Here is a 25,046-nt window from a genome sequence, read left to right as displayed (position 1 = left end):
TACCAGCTCTGCTTCCAGACCCTGGGAGACGGTGAACTGATGTTTTCCAAATGGCTAATGCATGATGTTATAAAATTATGCATAATGAAAGAATTCAGGGGCTAGCATTGTGTGTAGCGGGTAAAGCCACTGTGCAGTGCCGGCATCCCATAAGGGTGCTGGTTGGAGTCCCAGCTCCTCCATTTCCAATCCAGCTCTTTGCTATGGCCTGGGAAAGCAGCAGCAGATGGCCCAAGTGCTTGGGCCCCTGCACTGAAATGGGAAATGGGAAGAAGCTCCAGGTTCCTGGCCTCAGATTGGCCCAGTTCCAGCCATTTGGGGAGTGAATCAGCGGACAGAAGACCCCCTCCCTCCCCCCTCCCTCCCCCTCCCTCCCCTCCTCCCCACCTGCCTCTCTCTTTCAAACACATAAATCATAAATACATAAGTCAGTCTTTTTTAAAAAATGCAAAACACAAAAAGACCAATACATTTTGTTTTGTTTATTTATTTGAAAGGCAGAGTTACAGACAGGCAGAGGCAGAGCGAGAGAGGGAGAGAGAGAGAGAGAGAGAGAGAGAGGAAGAGAGAGAGAGGGAGAGAGAGAGAGAGGTCTTCCATCCTCTCCTTCACTCTCTGGCCGCAATGGCCGGAGCTGAGCTGAGCTGATCAGAAGCCAGGAGCTTCTTCCAGGTCTCCCATGCGCGTGCAGGGGCCCAAGGACTTGGGCCACCGTCTACTGCTTTCCCAGGCCCTAGCAGAGAGCTGGGTCGGAAGTGGGGCAGCCAGGATTAGAACGGACGCCCATATGGGATGCTGGCCCTGCAGGCGTCGGCTTCACCTGCTAGCCGCCCTGACCAATGAGTAAACGGAGGAAGAGTAGAACCAGCCTACCGCTGCGGTCTCACGTTGTACTGTTTCACCGACTCCCACTAAAACAACAGGGCAGCAGACTGGGGGCACAAGCGAAAGAATTCAGCTGGTTTCTGTTACGCCAGACATTGAAAAGCGCCCCCCAAAATGGGAATCACCAATTTTTTTGAAAAGATTTTTCATTAAAATATTGCTTGTAAGCGATCTTCGGTTCATTGCAGAGTGCATGACGGCCACTTCGGAGATGCAGAGGCTACAGTGCTTGTTCCTCAGACCTCTGCGCTACTCAAGCTTTTCACTATTTCTCTCCAGTGCGCAGCCTCGAACTGCCGAGCCGCGGGCGCCCCGCACGCCCCGCGCCTCAGCCGCGCCTCCTGGCGCAGAGCCTTCCGGGAGTTGTAGTCCCGTCTGCCGTCGGCTTGCGCTGACGCATTTTCTGTGCGCCCGTCACGACCGTCATTGCTCGGCGAGGATGGAGAGCGGTTGGGCCCGCGGGGTCGTCCTCTCCATGTTGGGGCCACCCAGTCACCCCAGTGTGGAGGCGGCCGGCCTCGCCCGATCCACAGGCCGTGGCCGAAGGACCCGGGCGAGCGCCGCGGAGTCCGCAGCGAGGACCGAGCCGGCCTGGCGGCGGATCCGGGAGGCGGCGGCGGCGGCGCCGTGCGGCTCGGTCCCTGTTGGGGGGTCGAGGGGCCGGCCGCGGCGGGAGCGCGCAGCGCTGAGGTGGCCTCTGCCGCCCGCCTCCGGAGGGCGCGGCTGATGGGCGTCGGAGGCGAGGACCGCTGGCCACAGCAGGGAAGGGTCTGGGCTGCGGGGAGGGCCGCCAGGCGCACACGATGTGCACGAGGGGCCGGACGGCCTCCCTCTGGGTAAGTCGCCGCCTTCGTGCCGCCGTGGGGCGCGCGGGGTCCGGTGGCCTCAGCCTTCCTGGGCGCCGTCAGTCTCGGTCCGGTTGTCGGACTTCATTTCTCCCTTTTCTTTTCTTTCTTTTTTTTTTTTTTTAAGGGTTATTTATTTGTTTCAAAGGCAGAGTTACAGAGAGGGAGAGAGAGAGAGGGAGGGAGAGAAAGAGAGAGAGGGAGGGAGGGGGGGGAGATCTTCCATCCGCTTGTTCACTCCCCAGATGACCGCAGCAGCCAGAACAGGGCTGATCCGAAGCCAGGAGCCAGGAGCTTCTTCTGGGTCTCCCACGCGGGTGCAGAGGCCCAAGCACTTGGGCCATCTTCTACTGCTTTCCCAGGCCATAGCAGAGCTGGATGGGAAGCGCAGCAGCCGGGACTCCAACCGGCTTACGACTGTGCCTCTTTTCTGCCAAGTTTGCATTCTGGACTTTGAATTAAGCAAAGCACAATCATCTGTCCTCAATTTTTTTTTTTTTCAACCAGTACTTACTGTCTCCTGTGTGTAACATCTTTGAGCCCCACTTGGAAAAATACATGCTTGTTACATGATTTAATCAACAGCATTGTTTATCATGTTCTGTTGGCTGGACCTCGAGGCCGGTCCTAAGTTTAATGATGAATTGATCATTGTCCTAATAGGTGCTCTGAGAGTGGGTGGCGGTAGTGTATGGTGGACATGGCAGAGGTCAGCTTGGGAAGTGAAGACACCCAACATTCTCGGACATTAGGGGGCCGGTGCGGTGGTGCAGTAGTTTAATCCTCCACCTGCAGTGCCAGCATCCCACATAGGTGCCAGTTCAACACTTGGCTGCTCCACTTCCCATCCAGCTCTCTGCTGTGGCCTGGGAAAGCAGTGGAAGATGGCCCAAGTCCTCGGGCCCTGCACCCACGTGGGAGACCGGGAAGAGGCTCCTGGCTCCTGGCTTCGGATCAGTGCAGCTCTGGCTGTTGCCCAGCTGGGGAGTGAACCAGCGGATGGAAGACCTCTCTCTCTCTCTTTGCCGCTTTTCTCTCTGTGTAACTCTCTGACTTTTGAATAAATAAATAAAAATTTTAAAAAAAGAAGGGTGATATTAAGAAAGGGAGCAGTTGGGGGCTGGCACTGTGGTGTAGTGGGTGAAGCCACCACCTGCAGTGCCAGCATCCCATCTGGGCACTGGTTCGAATCTCGGCTGCTCCACTTCGGATCCAGCTCTGGGAAGGCAGTGGAGGATGGCCCAAGTCCTTGGGGACCTGCACCTGTGTGGGAGACCTGGAGGAAGCTCCCAGCTCCTGGCTTCGGATCGGCTCAGCTCTGGCCATTGCGGTCAAATAGGAAATGAACCAACGGATGGAAGACCTCTCTCTCTCTGCCTCTCCTTCTCTCTGTGTAACTGACTTTCAAATAAATCTTTAAAAAAAAAAAAAAAAAAAGGCAGCAATGTGACCTGCTTAGGATTTTCAGAGACCCTTCTGCCTGAAATGCTGGCATCCCATACGGCTGCCAGTTCAAGTTTCAGCTGCTCTACTTTCCATCCAGTTCCCTGCTAATGCTCCTGGGAAAGCAGTGGAAGATGGCCCATGTGCTTGGGCCCCTGCACCCACATGAGAGACCTGCTGAAGCTCCTGGCTCCTGGCTTTTGCCTGGCTCAGCTCCGGCCGTTGTGGCCATTTGGGAGTGAACCAACGGATGGAAGACTTCTCTCTCTGCCTCTGCCTCTCTGTAATTCTGCATTTCAAATAAATAAAATGTTTTTTAAAAAAAGAGGCACTAGAGAGCTGGAGGATATTTGAAGATAGAGTTCTCTCTTCTAAAAAGCAGTGTATGCTTTTTATCTTGATGGTTGCCATTTTTTAGAATTGTTTATTTCGTTAAGTGTTTACATATATGTGTATATATATGTGTGGTTTTTTTTTTTTTTTTTCCATTTTAACCAAATCTTAGTGCTCAGTGTTCATCTCTGATTTCTGTGCTAAATGTGTACTAGGTGTTAGCACCTTGAAACCTCACAGTAGGCCCTGGCAGTGAGCATCATCATTCTTCTTGGATGGTCAGGATACTGAGGCCCAGAGAGGCAAATCGGAAGTCCATGTTGCACTCCTGCTCAATGCAGAGCCAGGACTTGAATCCGGTGGTGTGGTTCTACATCAATTTCGCTGTTGTCTCTGGATATAGAATGAGGATTTCTCCTGGGCCTGATGGGTTACCTGTGAAGGTCATTTTTCAGCTCCCTGACCTCAAGACCAAGTAAAAGTGACAAAGCAGGCCCAGGTCAGTACCTTGTTGTGTCCACGTGGGGTGTGTAGTTGCCCCGGATGAACAGAGAAGGCTCTGAGAGGTCAGCTGCTGTGTTCCAGGGAATAATCTAAATGTCTGTTAACTGGTGAACATTTGAACAGAGTGAAATACGCTTCAGCTGAAGAAGGAGGGAGCTAATGATACAGGCTATAATAAGAAAAAAAAAAACACTAAGCAAAGTGAAGATAGACACAAAAGACTAAACATTGTATGATTCCACTTATGTGTTAGATATACACATGTATACATATGTGCTGTCCCCCCTTGTCTTACACCAAAGTTAGCTTTTTTAAAAAAGAATCTATTTAACTTATTTGAAAGAGAGAGAGACAGAGGTCTTCTGTTTCCTTGTCTACTCCCCAGATGTCCACAATAGCCAGGGCTGGGGCAGGCCTAAGCCAGGTACTGCCAAGAACTCCGTTCGGATCTCCTACCTTGGTGGCAGGGACCCAAATCCTTGAGCACAGGGTATGCATTGGTAGGAAGCTGGAATTGGGAGCAGAGCCAGGACTTGCACTCTGCTATGGGATGAGGACATCCCAAGTGGCGTCAAACTCACTATGCCGAACAGCCAGCCCCCAAAGCCAGCTTTCTGTCCATCACGCTCTTCTGGTTTTCACCTGCCGTTGGCTCTCACCCTACCCGGGTCTCATTTTCTCTTAGTGACTGTGTGACAGGGCATGTGTGGATGGACCATGGTTTACTTAGCCAGTTTTCTAGTCATAAGTGTCTGGGTTATGAAAAATGCCTCTGTGAACAACCTTTTCATGTGCCATTTCATTCATTATTTTATCTTTCCCTTGAATTTTTTATTTTTTCCTTAGGCTTTCTCCACTTTTTACCTGTGTTCTCTAGCTTGTGTGGCCCTTTTCTATGTTTCTGCTAATTCAGTCTTCATTTCTAAATTTTTTTCCACTTCAATTCTGAATTCTGGTTATTTCTTATTTCACATTTTCAGGTTGTATAGGTATCTGCCTTGTAGGCTCTTTTATTTATCATATATTTGTCCTTTCAAAGTTTTGTTTCTCTGATTTCTTTTAGTTCATTTTGACATAATAGGTTACAGTTTGTGTATGTGTGTGTATGTGTGGCCAGGTATTTTGTATTGTTTATCAAAACCTCATTTGGTTTTTACCCCCTCAGTACTGTTGCATGGGGCTTTTTATGGTTTCAGAATTTTCTGTTTGGGGCTGGGACAAGCTTGGGATATCTTTCTCTGCCATCACAGTTTGGGGTTCCCGCCACGGTCGTCAGCAGGGAAGGCTGGAATCACAGCCTGTTCAGCCTCATCAGGAAACCTTGTTTCTGCCTCTGAGCCTCTGTTTGCTGGAGTCCAACAAGCGTTGTTTTCTAATGTTTTCCTCATGTGTGCATGTTTTATTTTGTGAAAATGAACTCCTGGTGCTTCATTCTTACTATCTCAGCCTTCTCGCTCCACTCCCTCATCTAATAGCGATTTTCTCCTATTTTCCTCCGCTTTTCTGTTCCTCTGTGTCCCTCTGTCTCTTACCTCTCGCTGCCCCTGCATCTGCTCTCTTGTGCTGATCAGTTTGCTTTCTGTGTCCAGCAGCTTTCCTTCAGAGTGAGAATCCGTGTTTCTGGAAAGATCTGTTTGCTGATTGTTTCTCAGGACTGGTGGTCTCAGCTGGCCGCGGACAGCAGGCTCAGAAGTGAAGTGAATTGTTCCAGACATCTGGATGTTAAGCGTGAGATGTCATTTCATTCCAGATTTCACACTGGTGTGCGTCATCTCATTGAAGTGGCTGCCAGGGTTTGTTTAAACATCAGGTGGATTTTCAGGGTTCCTGGGGGCCTGTGCAGGGTTTGGGTGGGACTGTCATTCATTTGCCAGGCTCCCTTTATACGCTTCATCTTTGATCCTGCAGTGGCACCAGCCACACCACAGAACACCCAGCTCAGGCTCCCTGTGCGCGTGATTCACCAGCCAGAGACTGGAAGTGCATCGTTGAATTAAGCTTGCTCTCGAGTCCACAGGTTCCACCTCTCCAGGAACAAGCTGCTTCATGTGATCGGATCAGAAAGCTGCAAGGTCAAGAGTGCATCCTGAGCAGAGGGACCTCTGACCGGAAACCCTTTCCTGGGGTCCCCAGGGAGAGGCAGAAAAGTCACACAACAGAGCAAGTCCTAGAATGGTTGTTTGTTTCCCAAGAACAGCTGAAAGTCAGCAAGTCCTGGGTGAGTTCCTTGAGTTTATTCCCTTTTTTTTTTGGTTTAATAATTTGACAAGTAGTGACTTGGTTTTAACATTTAAGAGTCAAAGTCAGAATTCTAACCCTAACCCCAGCCCCAGCCCCAGCCAGAATTGTTGTTAATGAGGATTTATCTGTGGTGACAGTTTTATTTTTAGAGTGTGTTGTATAAGATACATAGATTTGAGAGGCCATAAGAAGATGAAATTTAAGACACATAAATATATTTCAACAAGAGTTCAGGCAGGGGCTGGCATGTAGAGTAGCAGGTTAAGCTACCCTCCAGCTGCTCCGCTTCCAATCTGCCTCCCTGCTAATGCACCTGGGAATGCAGCAGAGGACGGCCCACATGCTTGGGCCCCTGCCACCCTGTAGAACAGCTGACTGGAGTTCCTGGCTTCTGGTTTCAGCCTGACCCACCTCTGGCTTGCAATGGATGGAAGATATTCTCTCTCTCTCATTCTCATTCTCTCTTTCTGTGTGTGTGTGCGCATGTGCCTTTCCTTTTTTTAAAAAAGGATCAAAAAATAACATTCAGCGTTCTATTCTGAAATGAAACTACTCCAGTAACAAACTAATGCATTCTGACATACTCCTTCGGATAAGATCCATAAAAACTATGAAATATAAAATAATTATCTTTTTTGTTACTTTCAACTCTAGTTTTCAAGGTCTAGTATAAAAGATAGCCTGAATAAAAAAGTATTTAAAAGCAGTTAAATGTCAACTCATAGTACTACTCAGGTTACCACTCAGGATATTCCTACCCCTGTCAACAGAATTCTTGCAGGGAGGAAACCTATGTGCCTTTTTTTTTTTTTTTTTTTTAAGATTTATTTCATTTATTTGCAAGTCAGAGTTACACAGAGAGAGAAGGACAGGCAACGAGAGAGAGAGAGAGAGAGGTCTTCCATCCACTGGTTCAATCCCCAGATGGCCGCAATTGCCAGAGCTGCGCTGATCCGAAGCCAGGAACAAGGAGCTTCTTCCAGGTCTCCCACATGGGTGCAGAGGCCCAAGGACTTGGGCCATCCTCCACTGCTTTCCCAGGCTATAGCAGAGAGCTGGATCGGAAGTGGAGCAGCCAGGACTTGAAACGATGCCCATATGAGATGCCGGCACCGCAGCCGGTGGCTTTACCTGCTACGCCACAGCGCTGCCCCCACTACATGTCTTGAACAAAAAATAAACCCTTCCCCCTTAACAGCTGTGTAGAAAGACTTGTCAGTTACTGACAAGAATGTCTTTAATGGAAAACATCTTAAATTTAGAAAAAGAGGCATCAAAGCAAGACACAAGAATGTTATCACCCTGCCCAGGTGGGTGGGTATTTGGGATGAAGCCAGCGGGAGATGTGCTGCTCGGAGTGGGAGGGAGTGTGGGAGGGAGCTGGACTCAGGTCCCAAAGCTGCAGGGTGTGTGCGCTGCGGCTTATCTGCTCAGCTTGATTCTCTGCATTCCGCCGACATTAACAAAAAGACGCAAATCTAGAAGACAGTTCTTAAGCAGGAAATGGTAGCTACACTTGTGTAAGTATCTTTTCATATGCTTGTTATTTATGCTAAAGCTCTGGCAATGGTCAGAAATGGTCAAAGATTATGTGCCTTTTTACAAGTTTTTTTTTATGTATTTTATTTATTTGAAAGGCAGAGAAATACATCTCCCATCTGCTGATTTACTCACCAAAAGCCCACAACAGCTGGGGCCAGGCTAGGCCAAAACCAGGAGCCAGGAACTCCATCCAGGTCTCCCACTAGGTGGCAGGGACACAGCTACTTGAGCTGTCACTGCTGTTTCCCAGGGCCTGCATTTGGAAGCTGGATCTGGGACTCACACCCAGGCACTCCAGTAGGAAATGTGGGCAGGCCAGCAACATCCTCACTGCTATCCCAAGTACCCATGCCAGTGCTCCAAGTTTTAATGAGCCTTCTGTTGCATTGCTTGCTTCTCTAGTGCTGTCTCACAGATTGCGCTTGATACTGTCAGTGTAGCATGGATTCCTTCCTCCTTTGTGACAGTGTTCTGTTCTGTTATCCTGTCCTCTTTGATTCCCATGTCTTTAATTCTGTTTGTCTATACAGTGCTGACGTTTTCTTAAAGATAGGACCATATCTCATCCACACCTAGTACCTAAAGGTACTTGGTACCTAAAGGTCAGTACTGTGTGTGCAGGGTCACCAGCTGGCTTTCTTTGCCTACGACTGACTTGCTTTTCTGTTTTTTTTTTTTTTTTTCCTTTTTTAAAGATTTACTTTATTTGAAAGTCAAAGTTACAGAAAGAGAGAGAGAATCTTCCCAATGGTCACAGTGGCCAGGGCTGGGGCTATGCCAAAGCCAGGAGCTTCCTCCAGGTCTCCCATGTGGATCAGGGGCCCAGACACTTGGACCATCTTGTGCTGCTTTTACCAGGCCATTAGCAGGGAGCTGGATGGCAGGTGGAGCAGCTGAGACTCAAACCAGCGCCCAAATGAGATCCTGGCATTGCAGGTGGCAGCTTTACTCGCTGCACCACAATGCTGGCCCCAACTGTCCTGCCTTTATCACTGAAGATTCTCTGTTCAGGAGCTCCTGTGTAGATGGTCCCAAGTCAGCTTAAAACCGTATTTTTTTTTTAAATATCGATTTATTTATTTAAATGCAGAGTGACAGAGAGGAGAAGGAATGTTCCATCCACTGGTTTACTCCTGAAATAACTGCAATAGCCAGAGCCTGGTTGATGCCAGGAACCTGGAACTCTGAATCTCCCACATGGGTGACCAGGAGCCCAAGTACTTGAGCCGTCCTCTGCTGCCTTCCTAGGTGCATTAGCAGGGAGCTGGGTCAGAAGTAGAGCAACTGTGACTTGAACCACCATCCAGTATGATGGTGGCTTAACATACTACACCACAACACATGCCCCAGCTCAGAACTTTACAGAGAGGCTATCCCAATTCCCATGTTGAAAGAAGAGATGACTGGGGCCTGTGCTGCAGCATACATAGCCGGTAAAGCCACCACCTGCAGTGCGGGCATCCCATATGGGCACTGGTTCGAGTCCTGGCTACTCCACCTCAGATCCAGCTCTCTGCTATAGCCTAGGAAAGCAGTAGAAGATGGCCCAAGTCCTTGGGCCCCTGTACCTGTGTGGGAGACCCGGAAGAAGCTCCTGACTCCTGGCTTCGGATCAGCTCAGCTCTGGCCATTGCAGCCATTTGGGGAGTGGACCAGTGGATGGAAGACCTCTTTCTCTCTCTGCCTTTCCTTTTCTCTGTGTAACTCTGACTTGCAAATACATGAAATAAATCTTAAAAAAAAAAAAAAAAAGAAGCGATGACTGATATGGATGTTTTCAATACAATCTTTGTTTTTCCTTATTAAAGATTATTTATGTAAATGATCAATACCCTAGATAGCATATTGTTTTCTATGAACTCAGTAAAAGAACTTGAGATTGGGGCCAGCACCATGGCTTAACAGGCTAATCCTCCGCCTTGCGGCGCCAGCACACCGGGTTCTAGTCCCGGTTGGGGCACCGGATTCTATCCTGGTTGCCCCTCTTCCAGGCCAGCGCTCTGCTATGGCCCGGGAAGGCAGTGGAGGATGGCCCAAGTCCTTGGGCCCTGCACCCCATGGGAGACCAGGAGAAGCACCTGGCTCCTGGCTTCGGATAAGCGCAGTGCACAGGCCACAGCGGCCATTGGAGGGTGAACCAACGGCAAAAAGGAAGACCTTACTCTCTGTCTCTCTCTCTCACTATCCACTCTGCCTGTCAAAAAAAAAAAAAAAAAAAAAAAAGAAAAGAACTTGAGATTGGATGAGAATATTTTATTTCAGAGACCATTGTCATTTGTGGATGTGTTTGTGGATTTTACCTGGGAGGAGTGGAAGTTGCTGGACCCAGCTCAGAAGCACCTGTACAGGAGTGTGATGCTGGAGAACTGTAGCCACCTGGTGTCACTAGGTAAGCGCTACAACCCTGAGGAGGAGTGTGTGTGATCTTTAGGCTACACCCCATCCCCCCAACCCTTGGCCTTCGTTATGAAAGCTGAGGTTCTTCCATAAAATACTTCACATACTTAGGCTGTCATCTGCTAATTTTCCAGACACATGAGCAGGAAGCTGGATTGGAAGTGGAGCAGACAGGACTTGAACTGTCATCATATGGGATTAACCCACTGTGCTACAACACCAGCCCCAGGACACATTTTCTTAGTCCCTGTTGACATCAGAATACTCCAGTTGATTAGTCGATTACTATGCCAGAGTACAAAAGCATGCTATCTCTAAGCTAGATCTTTCTCAATCCTCAGAATCCCTGAATCCCAAGTTTAGTCTTGGTAGTCTGTGATTTTCTGTTTATAGGTTATCAACATGCCAAACCCAATGTCATCTTCCAGTTGGAATGAGTAGAAGAACTGTGGATGATGCAGACCCAAATCCCAAGTCGGGGCCATCCAGATGAGGGTTAAAGACGTTGAGATCTTTCCCCTAATTCAGAATCAGTGTGAATTCTTTGCATTTTCTTGATCTTATTTAGAATCTCACCACCTTCCCTTTTCATCTCAGTTTCCTTTTTACTTTGTTGGCAGTGAGCTCATTTCATTATTCATTTAACCAAGTTTTTCTTCTTTCTCTCACCTGAATTGAATTTCTTTTTCTTAAAATTGTACTGTTAAATCCCTTACACTTAAATTCCACAACTACAGTCCCAACTTCCATCCTTCTTTTTGATATTTGTTAGGGAGTGTATGTCTTCCATGCTAAGTGTGTTCGTGTCTTCATTTTGCCCCTTAAACACATTCTCGTGCCGTTTCATGATGTCCTTGACCCAGCCTGAATCCCCTGCCCTCCCTCACGTGTGTGTTCCCCAGTGAACCTGCCTCACTGTGCCACGTGGTGATGATTTCCCTTGTGCTCTCCTGGCTTCTCTTTGTCTTCCTTCTGAGTCCGAAGGGTCTTTGTTGAAATAGAGATATCCTGAAAAAGATCTTCTATCCATTGGATCACTCTGCAGATCCCTGTAACAGTTAGGGCTGGGCCAATATGATGCCAGGAGCCAGGAATCCCACGTGGGTGACAGAAGCCCAAGTACTTTGGCCATCACCTGCTGCCCCTCAGGGTGTGCATTCGCAAGATGCTGGAATCAGAAGTGTAACCAGACTCAAGCCAGGCACTCCAGCTGTGAGCTGCCAGCCTCTGAGTGGCAACTAAATTGTTACACCAAACATTGTTTTGTTTTTTTATATTCATCATTGTTTTTGTATTTACATTGTTTTTATATTCACCATTTTCTTCATATATTGTATCTTTAAAAAACAAATTTTTAAAAAAGGGTTAAAAAAGTATATGTTTGAGAGACAGAAACAGACAAGGGCTGGCGCTATGACATAGCCACTACCTGCAATGCCGGTATCCAGTATGGGCACCGATTCATGTCCTGGCTGCTCCACTTCCAATCCAGCTCCCTGATAATGGCCTAGAAAGAGTAGTGGTGTTTGGGCCCCTGTACCCATGTGGGAGACCTGGATGAAGCTCCTGACTCCTGGCTTTGGCGTGGTATAGCTCTGGCCACTGTAGCCATTTGGGCAGTGAGCCAGTCGATGGAAGATCTCGCTCTTCTCCACCTCTCTCTCGGTAACTGACTTCAAATAAATAAATAAATAAATCTAAAGACAAACAAACAGACCGAATTCTCATCTGCTGGTTCATTCCCCGAATGCCTGCAATGGCTGGGCTGGAGCAAGGCTAGAGCCAGAGCCAGGAGCAAGGAACTCAGTCTGAGCCTCCCATGTGGGAAACAGGAACTCAGTTACTTGAGCCCATCACTGCTGCTTCCAGGGTCTGCATTGGCGGGAAACTAGAATCAGGAGTTGGAGCTGGAATTGAACTCAGGTACTCCTGTGTAGGCATGTAAACCACTAAGGTAACCGTCCACTCCACATGGGGTAACTTTTCTGAAACTTTAATCACTGTAAAAAATTTTTTTTAAATTAATTAATTTGTTTGAAAGGCAGACTTACAAGGAGAGAGAGAGAGAGAGAGATCTTCCATTGGCTGGTTCACTCTCCAAATTGCCATCATGTCCAGGGCTATGCCAGGCTGAAACCAAGAGCCCAGAACTTTTCTTTGGCGTGGGTGCAGGAGCCCAGGAACTTGGGCCATGTTCTGCTGCTTCCTCAAGTGCATCAGCAGGGAGCTAGATCGGCAGCAGAGCAACCAGGATTTGAACTAGCAGCCGTATGGAATGCTGGCGTTACAGACTGTGGCTTAACCAGCTGTGCTACAATGATGGCTGCTCCGAAGCTTTTTATTTGTTAAAGAGGCCAGCATTGTGGTGCTGCAAGCTAAGCTGCCTCCTGCAATGCCTGTCTCCCATGTTAGAGCGCCAGTTTGTGTCCCCACTGCTCCACTTTGAATCCAGCTCTCTGCTAATGTGCCTGGGAAAACAGCAGAGGATGGACCAGGTACGTGAGCCTCTGCCGCCCACATGGAAGACAATGCATGAAACTCTGGGATCCTTCAGCCTGGACCAGCTCCAACTGTTTTGGCCATTTGGGGTTTCTGTCTCTCCCCTTCAAATAAGCCAACTTTTTTTTCTCAAGACTTTTTTTTTCTTTTTTTTTTTTTTTTAATTATGTATCTATTTGAAAAGCAGAGTGAAAGAAAAGGACAAAGATCTTCCATCTGCTGGTTTGCTTCTCAAATGGTCACAACAGCCAGGGCTGGGCCAGGCTGAAGCCAGGAGCCAGAACTCCATCTGGTTTCCCACAAGGGTGGCAGGAACTCAAGTACTTGAGCCATGACCTGCTGCTTTCCAGGCACATTAGCAGGGGACTGGATTGGAAGTAGAGTAGCTGGGTCTTGAACCAGCACTCCTGTATGGGATATAGGCATCTGAAGCAGCAGCTTCACCTGCTGTACAACAGTGCTGGCCCCAAAAGACTTTAGTTCATTTGAGCTTCTGCAATGTGGGTCATTTATAAAGAACAGAAATATATTTCTCTTAGTTTTGGAGGCTGAGAGGCTCATTATCAGGCAGGTTTGGTGTCTGACGAGAGACTGACCTCTAGCACTTTAATGGCTGATTCCTCGGTAGGGAAAAGGAAGAATGGCAAAAAGGACCTAACCTAGTTATCTCCAGCCCTTTTATAAGGCACCACTCCGTGAGACAGATACCTTATGACTTAATTCTTTTCACAAGGACTTTTAATACTTCCACAATGGGATTATACTTCAATGTGAATTTTGAAGGAAACACAATCAAGCCATAGCAACTTCCATCCTGAAAATTTAAACTCTTTTTCTTCTAGTGGAATTGATATCCACACCCACTTCTCATCTGCCTTTTTTGTCCTCGGTTGGATCGATACACCAGAATCTTCCCTGCATGGGCCACTGCCTGGCCTCGTTTTCAGAAAGTGGAATCTTCTTTCCTACTGCACTGTCTCCCACTGCCTTGTCACCTTTCTCATATTCGTTCTACTCAATTCTTCATACACTTGGTTCTCCTTTACAATGCAGTTCCCTTTCCTAGTCTTGCTATAGTTTTATTGATTGATTGATTGATTTTTATTTATTGATTTTTAAAAATTTATGTATTTATTTGAAAGAGTTACAGAGAGAGAGAGAGAGAGAGAGAGAGAAGTCTTCCATCCAATAGTTCACTCCCAAATTGGCTGCAACGACCAGAGCTGTGCTATTTATTTATTTTTTAAAGGTTTATTTGTTTATTTGAAAGTCTGAGTTACACAGAGAGAGGAGAGGCAGAGAGAGAGAGAGAGATCTTGCATCCGATAGTTCACTCCCCAGATGGCCGCAATGGGCGGAGCTGCACCGATCCGAAGCCAGGAGCCAGGAGTTTCTTCCAGGTCTCCCACGAGGGTGCAGGACCCCAAGCACTTGGGCCATCTTCTACTGATTTCCCAGGCCATAGCAGAGAGCTGGATCAGAAGAGCAGCCAGGACATGAGCTGGCACCCATATGGGAGTCTGGTGCCACAGATGGATATGCCATAGCACCAGCCCCACCTGTTTTGTTTTTATTTTGCTTTCTTTTCTCCAGTTTCCAGTAGTTTGGGTACATTCACACCTTTTTTTTTAACGTTCAGATCTAATATCTGAAACTATCTGAAAAACCTCATGACATTCAATTTAAGTTAATGTTTAAGTTGTGCTAATATCACATTATGATTTATAACATGGAATTATGTTCATTTCTAGACAAAGCCTGGGAAATTGATGAACATTTGGAAAATCAGGACAAACTGGGAAGTATGGCAAAAAGCCTTGAATGTACTGCATTTGGAAAACTATGTTTTAGTACAGATTACATTTATTCAAGACAAAATCCTCATAAAAGTGGGCTTAATAAAAAGAGTTTGAAAGATAATATAGATTTCACTACTAATTATGATGGGGAAAATCCTATTGGGTTTCCTGTACATGGAGAATCATTCTTCATTCTAAACGCGAGCAGACTTTTATTGGAATAAAATATTGTGAAAGCAATGGATCTGGGAGAACTCAATAAGAAGTCACAACTTACATGCCAACAAATGTTTAGGGGAGAAAAGCTCTTTGACTGCAGTTACTGCAAGAAAGCATTCGGTAGCAAGTCACACCTTCTGGTTCATCAGCAAGCTCCCAGGCAGGAGAATCCCTATGAATGCTGTGAATGTGGGAAAGTCTGCAGTAGGCGAGATCAGCTCCTTTCACACCAGCGAACTCATCTGGGACAGAAACCCTATGGGTGTGATGAATGTGGAAAAGCTTTTGATTTGAAATCACAGCTTATTATACATCAAAGAATTCATTCAGGAGAGAAACCATATGAGTGTTGTGAGTGTTGGAAGGCCTTCAATACAAAGTCAAACCTTGTGGTACATCAAAGAACCCATACAGGGGAGAAACCATATTGTGTGGTGAGTGTGGAAAAGCCTTTATGTTCAAGTCACAGCTTATTGTACGCCAGGGTGTTCACAATGGAGGAAAGCCGTATGCGTGTCTTCAGTGTGGAAAAGCATTCAGTTTGAAGTCACAGCTCATTACACATCAGAGAAGTCACACCGGGGTGAAACCCTATGTGTGCAGTGAGTGCAGCAAAGCCTTCAGGAGCAAGTCCTACCTCGTTATACATAGGAAGACTCATATGGAGAGAAGCTTCACGAATGCAGGGATTGTGGGAAAGTCTTCAGTTTTAATTCACAACTCGTTACACATCAGAGGATTCACATAGGAGAGAACACCTATGAATGCCATGAGTGTGGGAATGCGTTCAGACGTAAATACCAGCTCATCTCACATCAGAGAACTCATGCAGGGGAAAGGCCTTATGAATGTAGTGACTGTGGAAAAACTTTTGGTTTGAAATCACAGCTTGCTGTACATCAGAGAACTCATACAGGAGAGAAACCGTATGGGTGTAGTGAATGTCAGAAAGCCTTTAATACCAAGTCAAACCTTATTCTACACCAAAGAACTCATACAGGGGAGAAGCCATATGGTTGTATTCAGTGTGGAAATGCCTTTACATTCAAGTCACAGCTCATCGCGCATCAGGGAGCTCACACTGGAGTAAAGCCCTGTGGATGCAGTCCGTGTGGAAAAACCTTTAGTTGGAAGTCTCAGCTCATCGTACATCAGAGAAGTCACACAGGGGTGAAACCATATGGATGCTGTGAATGTGGAAAAGCCTTCAGGAGCAAGTCCTACCTCATCATACATAAGAGAATGCATACGGGAGAGAAGCCACACGAATGCCGTGAATGTGGGAAATCCTTCAGTTTCAGTTCACAACTCATTGTGCACCAGAGAATTCACACAGGAGAGAATCCTTATGAATGCAATTTATGTGGGAAAGCCTTAATAGGAAAGACCAGCTCATTTCACATCAGCAAACTCATGCAGGAGAAAAGCCTTCAGGAGCAAGTCCTACCTCATCGTACACATGAGAACACATTCAGGGGAGAAACCGCATGAATGCAGTCAGTGTGGGAAGACCTTCATTTGGAAGTCACTACTCATTGTCCATGAGCGAACTCATACAGGGGAAAACCCTTAAAAGTGCAGTCACTGTGAGAAGCCATTTAGAGGGAAATTACAGCTCCTTGTGCACCAGAGGACACACAGGAGGGGGAAACCCCATGGATGCAGTGAGTGCCAAAAAGCCTTCCTTAGGAAATCTCAGCTCAGTGTACATCAGAGAACGCCTTCAGGAGAGAAACCCTATGGATGTAACGAATGTGGAAAATTCTTTTCTCAGAAGTCAATCCTTAGTGCACACCAGAGAGCACACACAGGAGAGAAACCCTGTAAATTCACTGAATACGGTGTAGCCTTTGCTGGAAATCACAGCTCATTATGCATCAGAAAACTCAAGCAGATGAGAAACACATTGAGGACTCATGTTAAGAACTTCCTCTCGAAAGTCGTGTCACAGAAGATGCAAGCCAAATAGTATGAAAGAGAAACTGGAGCCAGAATCACTGCACACTGAGCAGAATACAGAGGCATCCACAGCTGTTATTTACATACGGGCACACACACAAAGCAGAAAATAGAGGCGCTCTGAATTCAGCCTCCCTATGAAAGCTTTCAGCCAGCAACAAGTCACACTTTTTAAAAACAGCTATAGAATCAAGGAAGCATCTGAGTGTAACGGATGTTGGTCATTTTATTAATTACATAAAAATAACAAAGAGGAAACCATGGAGTAAATGAAGATATAATTTATTCCTTTGAAATTCATAATTTATTAAACATTAGGATTTTACCGAGAGCCAGTAAAATGGCAGGATTATCAAAAGTGTTAATTTTTAAAAGAGATTTTATTTGAGAGGTAAAGTTACAGAGGGAGAGACGGAGAGAAAGGTCTTCCATCTGTTGGTTCACTCCACAGATGGCTGCAGCTACCAGAACTGGGCTGATCCGAAGCTGGAAGCCAAGAGCTTCTTCTGGGTCTCCCAAACGGATGCAGGAACCCAAGCACTTGGACCACCTTCCACTCCTTTCCCAGGTACATTAGCATGGAGCTGGATGGGAATCGGAGCAGCTGGAACCTAAATGGTGCCCATGTGGGGTGCGGGTGCCACAGGAGGCGGCTTTACCCACTATACCACAGTGCCAGCCTCTTGTTAACATTTTTTTTACAGAAGCTCATATCTTAGACGACCCATGTTTATATTATGGAAATTCTAAAAATGACAGACTTCCAGGGGGAGGAAAAATAGAATATGGATGGTCTGTGAATAAATTAAGTAATAGTAGAAAGAGTACCTCCATAAAGTATCACAAGGTTTACTCTAAAAATATGTATTATTGTAATTGGAAAATTAATTTCCCTCAAAAATTTCTTTTAGAAATTATTTTAAGATTTTATTTATTTGAAAGGAGTTAGAGGGAAGGAGAGACAGAGAAAGGTCTTCCGTCCATTGATTCTCCAAATGGCCGCAACAGCTGGAGCGGAGCCAGTCCGAATCCAGGAGCTTCTGGGTCTCCCACGTAGCTGCAGGGGTCCAAGCACTTGGGCCACTCCACTGGTTTCCCAGGTGGTAGCAGAGAGTTGGAAGAGGAGCAACCCGGACAGGAACCAGCACCCATATGGGATGTCAGCACCACAGGCAGAGGCTTAGCCCACTATGCCACAGCACAGGCCCCATAGAAAGTATTTTATGGGGAATTCTGTTCCAATTTTCCAGAAAAACATTGGAGAAAAAACTAAATTGTAATAGAATGTAATTCTGTTTTTTAGTGTGAAAAAAATATGATCAGGGTACCAAGAAATAAATCCTAAGACAGGGATATTTAGATAGCCTTGTGTGTACTATATTATGAATTGTATACAGTTTGGCATTCTGTTTGTGAGTGCCATATGTGAAAGGCTAATTAGATAACAAATACAGTATCTTCCCCTAGGGATTTCCATCCTGCATAATAACATTGTTTGGTTTTTTCTTAACATTTTTAATGCAGTTTTATGGCTTATTAAAAATGATTTAAGTACTAATTACCAACATTTTTGCTATTATTTTCTGTCCTCTGTAAGGAGTCCTGTGACAGCTACCTTGTTTGTTACAGAAATAAACATAGTGCACAGCTCATGTGTTTGTATTTCCTGGAATCTGTTCAGCCCCCAGTAGTTAGATTATCTTGGTTTCCATTAAGAGAACTGACCCCCAAGGTGTATGTCATCATCACAGGATGTGCTGCCAAGGACTTGGTATGTTCACTACGGGCAGCTGACAGGTGCTTTGAGCTTTAAATTTTTACTGGACTACTCAAGTACAGAAAAGCAAAGCTTTTTTTCTGTGGTAGCATCTTGATGTGATTATTAGTATTTAGTTCTTTCTGTATAGATTTTCAAAAACCACTGTAGTTATTGTCTTTTTTTCTTTCTTTTTTTCTTTCTTTCTTTCTTTTTTTTTTTTTTTACAGACAGAATGGATAGAGACAGAGAGAAAGGTCTTCCTTTTTGCCGTTGGTTCACCCTCCAATGGCTGCTGCAGCCGGCGCATCTCGCTGATCAGAAGCCAGGAGCCAGGTGCTTCTGGTCTCCCATGCAGGTGCAGGGCCCAAGCACTTGGGCCATCCTCTACTGCCTTCCCGGGCCATAGCAGAGAGCTGGCCTGGAAGAGGGGCAACCGGGATAGAATCCGGTGCCCCAACCGGGACTAGAACCTGGTGTGCCGGTGCCGCAAGGCGGAGGTTAGCCTGTTAAGCCACGGCGCTGGCCTATTGTCTTTTTCTTAACCTAGTTCATTTATCTTAACCTAGTTCATTTATTTATTTATTTATTTATTTTAAGATTTAGTTATTTGAAAGACAGAGAGGTAGAGGCAGAGAGAATGATCTTCCATCCATTGGTTCATTCCCCAAATGGCTGCAATGGCTGGAACTGTGCCGATCCAAAGCCATGAGCCAGGAGCAGCTTCTGGGTCTCCCACGCGTGTGCAGGGGCCCAAGGACTTGGGTCATCTTCTGCTCTCCTAGGCCATAGCAGAGAGTTGGATCAGAAGTAAAGCAGCCAGGACTCAAACCAGTGCCCATATGGGACACCGGCACTGCAGGTGGCAGCTTTATGTGCTGTGCCACAGTGCTGTCTTTTAGTTTTGAGTTATTTGGTATCCTTTTAGCTCATTCCTTAAATTGTGTTTTTCTTTTTTTTTTTTTTTTTTTTTTTTTGACAGGCAGAGTGGACAGTGAGAGAGAGAGACAGAGAGAAAGGTCTTCCTTTGCCGTTGGTTCACCCTCTAATGGCCGCCGCAGTAGCGCGCTGCGGCCGGCGCACCGCGCTGTTCCGATGGCAGGAGCCAGGTGCTTCTCCTGGTCTCCCATGGGGTGCAGAGCCCAAACACTTGGGCCATCCTCCACTGCACTCCCTGGCCACAGCAGAGAGCTGGCCTGGAAGAGGGGCAACCGGGACAGGACCGGTGCCCTGACCGGGACTAGAACCCGGTGTGCCGGCGCCGCAAGGCGGAGGATTAGCCTGTTGAGCCACGGCGCCGGCCAAATTGTGTTTTTCTACTGCCTACAGCTTAGTAACTTGGGTTGCTTCAGAAATGGGTGTTAGAGAGTGAGGCGTAGGCAGACGCTTGCCATGATATGTAGATACTTGGAAATGTTTTCCCAGACAGGATGGAGGATTTTCAGGTCTCCTACTTCATGGAGGGGAGTTGACCCATGACACGACATATAACGGATTGTTAGATCCTATGGCCACTGAGGCTCAGGAGATGGGGTAGTTGCTACCATTGAAAAAATTGTAGGAGGAATGCTGGACTGCTCAAAGGGGAGCTGCGTTTGTCTTTTTAATTTGCAAGGCAGAGTGACAGATCTTTCTCGTGCTGGTCCATTCCCCAAGTGGCCAGGGCTGGGCTGGGCAGGATCCAGGAGCTCCATCTAGGTCCACCACATGGGTGCATGGGCCCAGGAATTTAGGCCATCCTCTGCTGCCGTCCCAGGCACATTAACAGAGACATGGATTGGAAGTGGAGCATCCAGGACTCAGGCTGGTGCCCATATGGGATGCTGGCATCACAGACGGTGGCTTAACCTGCTGTACCACAATGCCAGCCTCAAGAGAAAGTCTATGTTTGGTTTACTGCTACCCAGGATTAGATTTCAGTTTTTTGTATCATCAAATACAAATGCAGCCTTGCCTGGTGGGAGCCAGAAATGTTGGCATAATGACAAGGCTAGCAACCATACTGTCCTTTCCAGAATGCTGGCCAGGGAGGCATTCCCCAAAAGACTAGCTCTTTAATTCTGTGACCCCATGGGAAGGGACCAAAGGATGGGTCCCCAACAGCTACAATACTTTAACATGCAGATGGATACTTAACAAATCTGAGAGGTTCAGGATCCAGGATCATCAAGATGCCCTCATGGCGCAAGGACTCCCTCAGGAGAGCCCCCAGTATGAAGGTCATTCCGTGGAGGGAGGCAGAGGTTCTTCGGAGGCCAGTCTAGGTGGGCTTTGAGCTGTCTCTGTTAGAATAAATATATATCCCATCCCCCAGTTAATTCCACAGTGAGGGAAGGTGCAAAGATTCCTGGGAATTTCCTGCAAATGGAAATAAGGGGAAACACCAGAGTTTGAAAGTACATAGGAAACAAAATGATGAAAAAGATACCTTTTGAGTATTGACTGTAATCTCAATTCCATAAAGAAAGAAGTCTTATTACCACCCCATGTGCTTTTATTATTATTATTTTTATTTATTTATTTGACAGAGTTATAGACAGAGAGAGACAGAAAGGTCTTCCTTCCATTGGTTCACCCCCCCAAATGATTGCTATGGCTGGAACTACGCCGATCCGAAGCCAGGAGCCAGGTGCTTCTCCTGGTCTCCCCTATGGGTGCAGGGCCCAAGACTTGGGCCATCCTCCACTGCCTTCCCGGGCCACAGCAAAGAGCTGGACTGGAAGAGAAGCAACCAGGACTAGAACCTGGCGTCCATATATGGGATGCTGGCACCACAGGCAGAGGATTAACCAAGTGAGCCATGGTGCCGGCCATCCATGTTCTTGAAGAGAGAAAAGGAATAGCATCAATGAATTGTGCAAAGTCACACAGCTGTAACATAACCAAACGGGGAGTCCTTTAGGTTCCAGGAGAAAGTGGACAATCTAGAAACAGTGGTTAAGTGTGCTTTAGGATGCATTATGTGGTGATGGTTGCATTCTCATTTCTCATTAGGGAGGAGTGGAGGAAAAGGAGAAAGAGACTACTTAACAGTAGCATGCAGGCCAGCGCTGTGGTGCAGCAGGTTAACGCCCTGGCCTGAAGCGCTGGCATCCCATATGGGCACTGGTTCAAAACCTGGCTGCTCCACTTTGATCCAGCTCTCTGCTATGGCCTGAGAAAGCAGTAGAAGATGGCCCAGGTTCTTGGGCCCCTGCACCCGCCTGGAAGACCTGGCTCCTGGCTTCGGATCGGCACAGCTCTGGCTGTTGCAGCCAATTGGGGAGTGATCCATTGGATGGAAGTCTCTCTCTCTCTCTCTCTCTCTCTCTCTCTCTCTCTCTCTCTCTCTTTCTCTCTCTGCCTCTCCTCTCTGTGTAACTCTGACTTTCAAATTAAAAAAACAAATAGGCATTGGCTAATTATCTTTTAGCACTGCCTTGTGATTGAAAGGACTAAAAGATTACAGTAGTTTTTAAAAAATATTTATTTATTTACTTGAAAATTGGAGTTACACAGAGAGAAAAGGAGAGGCAGAGGCGCAGAGAGAGAGAGGTCTTCATCTGCTAGTTTACTCCCCAATTGGCTGCAATGGCCAGAGCTGCGCCGATCTGAAGCCAGGAGTCAGGAGCTTCTTCCGGGTCTCCCACATGGGTGTAAGGGCCCGAGGGCTTGGGCCATCTTCTGTTTTTCCAGGCCACAGCAGAGAACTGGATCAGAAGTGGAGCAGCTGGGACTTGAACCAGCGCCCATATTACAATAGTTAAATGGTTTTTTTCCTGATTAAACAGTGAAGGGCTGAACTTAAGGATGTAGGCTTTTGAGTCAGATGCTGCACAAAGGCCACTAATGGTTGGAGAACCACTAGAAATGTTTTAATTTTTTTGAAAGATTTATTTATTTATTTGAAAGTCAGAGTTACACAGAGAGGAGAGAGAGAGGTCTTCCATCTGCTGGTTCACTCCCCAACTGGCCGCAACAGCTGGAGCTGCACCTATCCAAAGCCAGGAGCCAGGACCCTCCTCTGGGTCTCCCACGCGGGTGCAGGGGCCCAAGGACGCTGCTTTCCCAGGCCATAGCAGAGCTGGATCGGAACTGGAGCAGCCAGATCTCTAACCAGCACCCATATGGGATGCTGGCACTGCAGGCGGCGGCTTTTACCTGCTATGCCACAGTGCTGGCCCCTAGAAATGTTTTTAATGTCATTCAGAGGGAGGTTTGGAGGTTTGAATGACATCATCTTTGCAGTCAATAGCCTTTTACCTGGGGCGCGCTGAGTGTTCATCACATTGCAAACAAAGCAAGCCTATTTTACATGAATTAAGATCGTAAAATTTGTTCATGTAAATTTTTTAAAATATTTATTTATTTGAAAGAGTTATACACAGAAGGAGGGAGGGGGGAGAGAGAGAGAGAGGTCTTCTACCCACTGGTTCACTCCCCAGTTGGCTGCAAGGGCTGGAGCTGTGCTGATCTGAAGCCAGGAGCCAAGAGATTCTTCCGGATCTCCCACGTAGGTGCAGGGCCCAAGGACCTGGGCCATCTTCTACTGCTTTCCCAGGCCATAGCAGAGCGCTGGATCAGAAGTGGAGCAGCCAGGTTTTGAACTGGCGCCCATATGGGATGCCAGCATTGTAGGCAGCGGCTTAACCCGTTAGCCACAGCACCGGCCCCTGTTCATATAAATTTAGTATGACAGGTAGTTTGGCATTTTAGTTCCATTGAGTTTTTGCTTATTGGTGCTTATGGGAGGAGAGCGATCAGGAATATTTTCATTGACTCTGGTGCTGTGCGCTAGAGGAAGAGGCTGTGACTGTGTTCCCAGCAAGGCTCTGCTGTACAGGGCAGGCTGTGCATGTGGTCTGTTCATCACCTCGGGGGCCTGGAGCCTCGGTCCGCGCTGCTTCCCCGGCCCTGTTATTTTCCTTTTCTATTCCTTGGAAACAAATTTTATAATACAAAACCGGACAAGTGTAATTTTATAGTAACACCAAGGAAATATGGATGGGCAAAAGAAAAACTTAATGATTGTGTTTCCCAGGGGCAATCAGGTGAGCAGTTTGGCGCACAGCATTTCATCCCTATGCCAAGAACAGCTGTCTGGCGACTGCGACCATCGGCCGAAGCAGTGATCTCTGCCACCTGCCCGGAGCCCACCGTGCGCTGGCAAACGTTGCACCAGGAGCTTGGATCCATTTCCAGACTGTCACTCCAGCACATTTAAGTTTTTGCTTAAGGCTTGCATAAGCCATGAAACCAAAGAAGGTTTTATTTCCCAGTTAGACCTTGCCAGCCATTAAAGACGACCTCAAGCTGTTGGTCTCGGTCTCCGTGCATCCTCAGAGTTCACAAAACCACGAAGCTGCACCGCGGGCCAGACCATGGGGATTTCCCAACCTTCTGACCCTGCACCTGGGAGAACCAAGGGTCTTTCTGTTGTGCACCGAGACCTGGGCGCCCAGGATGCGGCGAACGCGGCCCTGGGGTCGGTGCCCCTCTGCCCAACCCCCGCCCCCGCCCACAGCGTGCAGCCGCTTTCTAGACGCTCAGGACGCTGTGGGTCCAGGTTCGAAAAGCGCCCTCCTCTCCGGGCTCTAAAGACGGGGTGTGGGTCTCGGCGCCCCGCGGAGCCACGACCCGGCCAGACCTCTGCTCCGTGGAGCCACAGGGCGCGCGGCGTGGGGTCAGGAACGGGTCGCCGCTTCCTCCCGCCCACCCTCCACGGAGAGGGGTTAGCGGCCCGGGCCAGGGCAGCCCCACTGCTTCCGGTGGCGGGGCCGCGCGAGGCCAGCGTCTGCCGCGCCCCCGCCCTGGCGCCGCGGGGCGACCCCAGCTCTCCGGGCCTCGCCGGGATTGGCTGCGGCGCGTATACTTTGTAGCGACCGCGCCCTCTGCTCTGCCCGGCGGCGCCGTCGCGGCGCCTCCGGCTTCACCGAGGTGCGCTCCGAGCACATCCGCGGAGCGGAAGCCGGGAGCAGGCGGCGGGTGCAGGTGAGTTGGGGGGGGGGGTGGCTGGGGTGGGGGCCCTGCAGCGCTGAGCCTGGGGCGGGCGCCTTGGCCTCCGCCAGAGCCCCGCGCTCGGAAAGTAGTGGCTCAGGACCACGAACTGGGTGCCGCGGCCGTCGGTAGACTCAGAGCGACCCTGTCTGCCCCACGCCGGGGCCGACTCCCCAGTGTGCAGGCCCCTCCTGGCTGGAGCCCACCCCTGGCCACCCTCCTGCGCCCCCCTGAGGCGGGAATCCCAGGCGTGAGAGGCGCCCCCCCACCCCGTCCCTGTCCTCCATTCCTGGGGCCAAGGTGCCACGAAGGACCGTGGGTCCAGGGGCCGCCGGCCGACTGTGGTTGCGGGGAGCCCGGAGCCGGGACCCGGGAATGCGGCGCCGGGCACCTGGAGGCAGCAGTGCTGCGCGGAGCGCGTCCCTTAGCGGGGGACCCGAGCGACGACGCAGAAGAACCCAGTCCCGGGCCACACCTCGTGCGGGGCTGCGCGCGGGACCGCCTGCAGGCGCGCGGCGAGGCCGTAGTGCGCCACGCATAAACCTCCCTTGCGGGGGCTTATTCGGCAGAAACGAGCCCAGTTAAGGCTGTGTCGCTGAGGAAGCCGAGGCAGGCTGGTGGCGGTTTGCCCTTCTCGGGGGACGCTTT

At 48.3% G+C, this 25,046-nt stretch overlaps 2 protein-coding genes across 2 annotated transcripts; both read left to right on the top strand.

Annotated features, from left to right (window-relative positions):
- Window positions 1-1,680: 1,680 nt before the first annotated feature.
- LOC133752080 (zinc finger protein 268-like) lies at window positions 1,681-14,705 on the top strand. The gene is made up of 3 exons (XM_062182369.1): window positions 1,681-1,721; window positions 6,028-6,228; window positions 14,441-14,705. The coding sequence occupies exons 1-3, from the start codon at window positions 1,689-1,691 to the stop codon at window positions 14,600-14,602; spliced, it is 396 nt and encodes a 131-aa protein (XP_062038353.1). The 5' UTR covers window positions 1,681-1,688; the 3' UTR covers window positions 14,603-14,705.
- Window positions 14,706-14,727: 22 nt separating this feature from the next.
- Window positions 14,728-16,198, top strand: LOC133752330 (zinc finger protein 268-like). Its single transcript, XM_062182823.1, has 4 exons — window positions 14,728-15,141; window positions 15,192-15,347; window positions 15,443-15,877; window positions 16,031-16,198. Exons 1-4 carry the CDS (start codon window positions 14,728-14,730, stop codon window positions 16,196-16,198), a joined length of 1,173 nt encoding a protein of 390 aa, XP_062038807.1.
- The last annotated feature ends 8,848 nt before the right edge of the window (window positions 16,199-25,046 follow it).

Source organism: Lepus europaeus, chromosome 23 (assembly GCF_033115175.1).
Source record: "Lepus europaeus isolate LE1 chromosome 23, mLepTim1.pri, whole genome shotgun sequence".
Taxonomy (NCBI): Eukaryota; Metazoa; Chordata; class Mammalia; order Lagomorpha; family Leporidae; genus Lepus; species Lepus europaeus.
Note: the sequence above shows the minus strand (reverse complement) of the source record. Positions and strands in the feature narration are given on the sequence as shown.

Excerpts from the sequence above, each read along its gene's own strand:
- LOC133752080 (XM_062182369.1), top strand. The coding sequence starts at position 1,689 with ATGTGCACGAGGGGCCGGACGGCCTCCCTCTGG. Across the intron at positions 1,722-6,027 it reads GCCGGACGGCCTCCCTCTGG|GTTCCACCTCTCCAGGAACA; the intron begins GTAAGTCGCCGC and ends TCGAGTCCACAG. Across the intron at positions 6,229-14,440 it reads TGAAAGTCAGCAAGTCCTGG|ACAAAGCCTGGGAAATTGAT; the intron begins GTGAGTTCCTTG and ends GTTCATTTCTAG.
- LOC133752330 (XM_062182823.1), top strand. The coding sequence starts at position 14,728 with ATGGATCTGGGAGAACTCAATAAGAAGTCACAACTTACATGCCAACAA. Across the intron at positions 15,348-15,442 it reads TCAGGAGCAAGTCCTACCTC|AGGATTCACATAGGAGAGAA; the intron begins GTTATACATAGG and ends GTTACACATCAG. Across the intron at positions 15,878-16,030 it reads ATCAGAGAAGTCACACAGGG|AGAATTCACACAGGAGAGAA; the intron begins GTGAAACCATAT and ends ATTGTGCACCAG.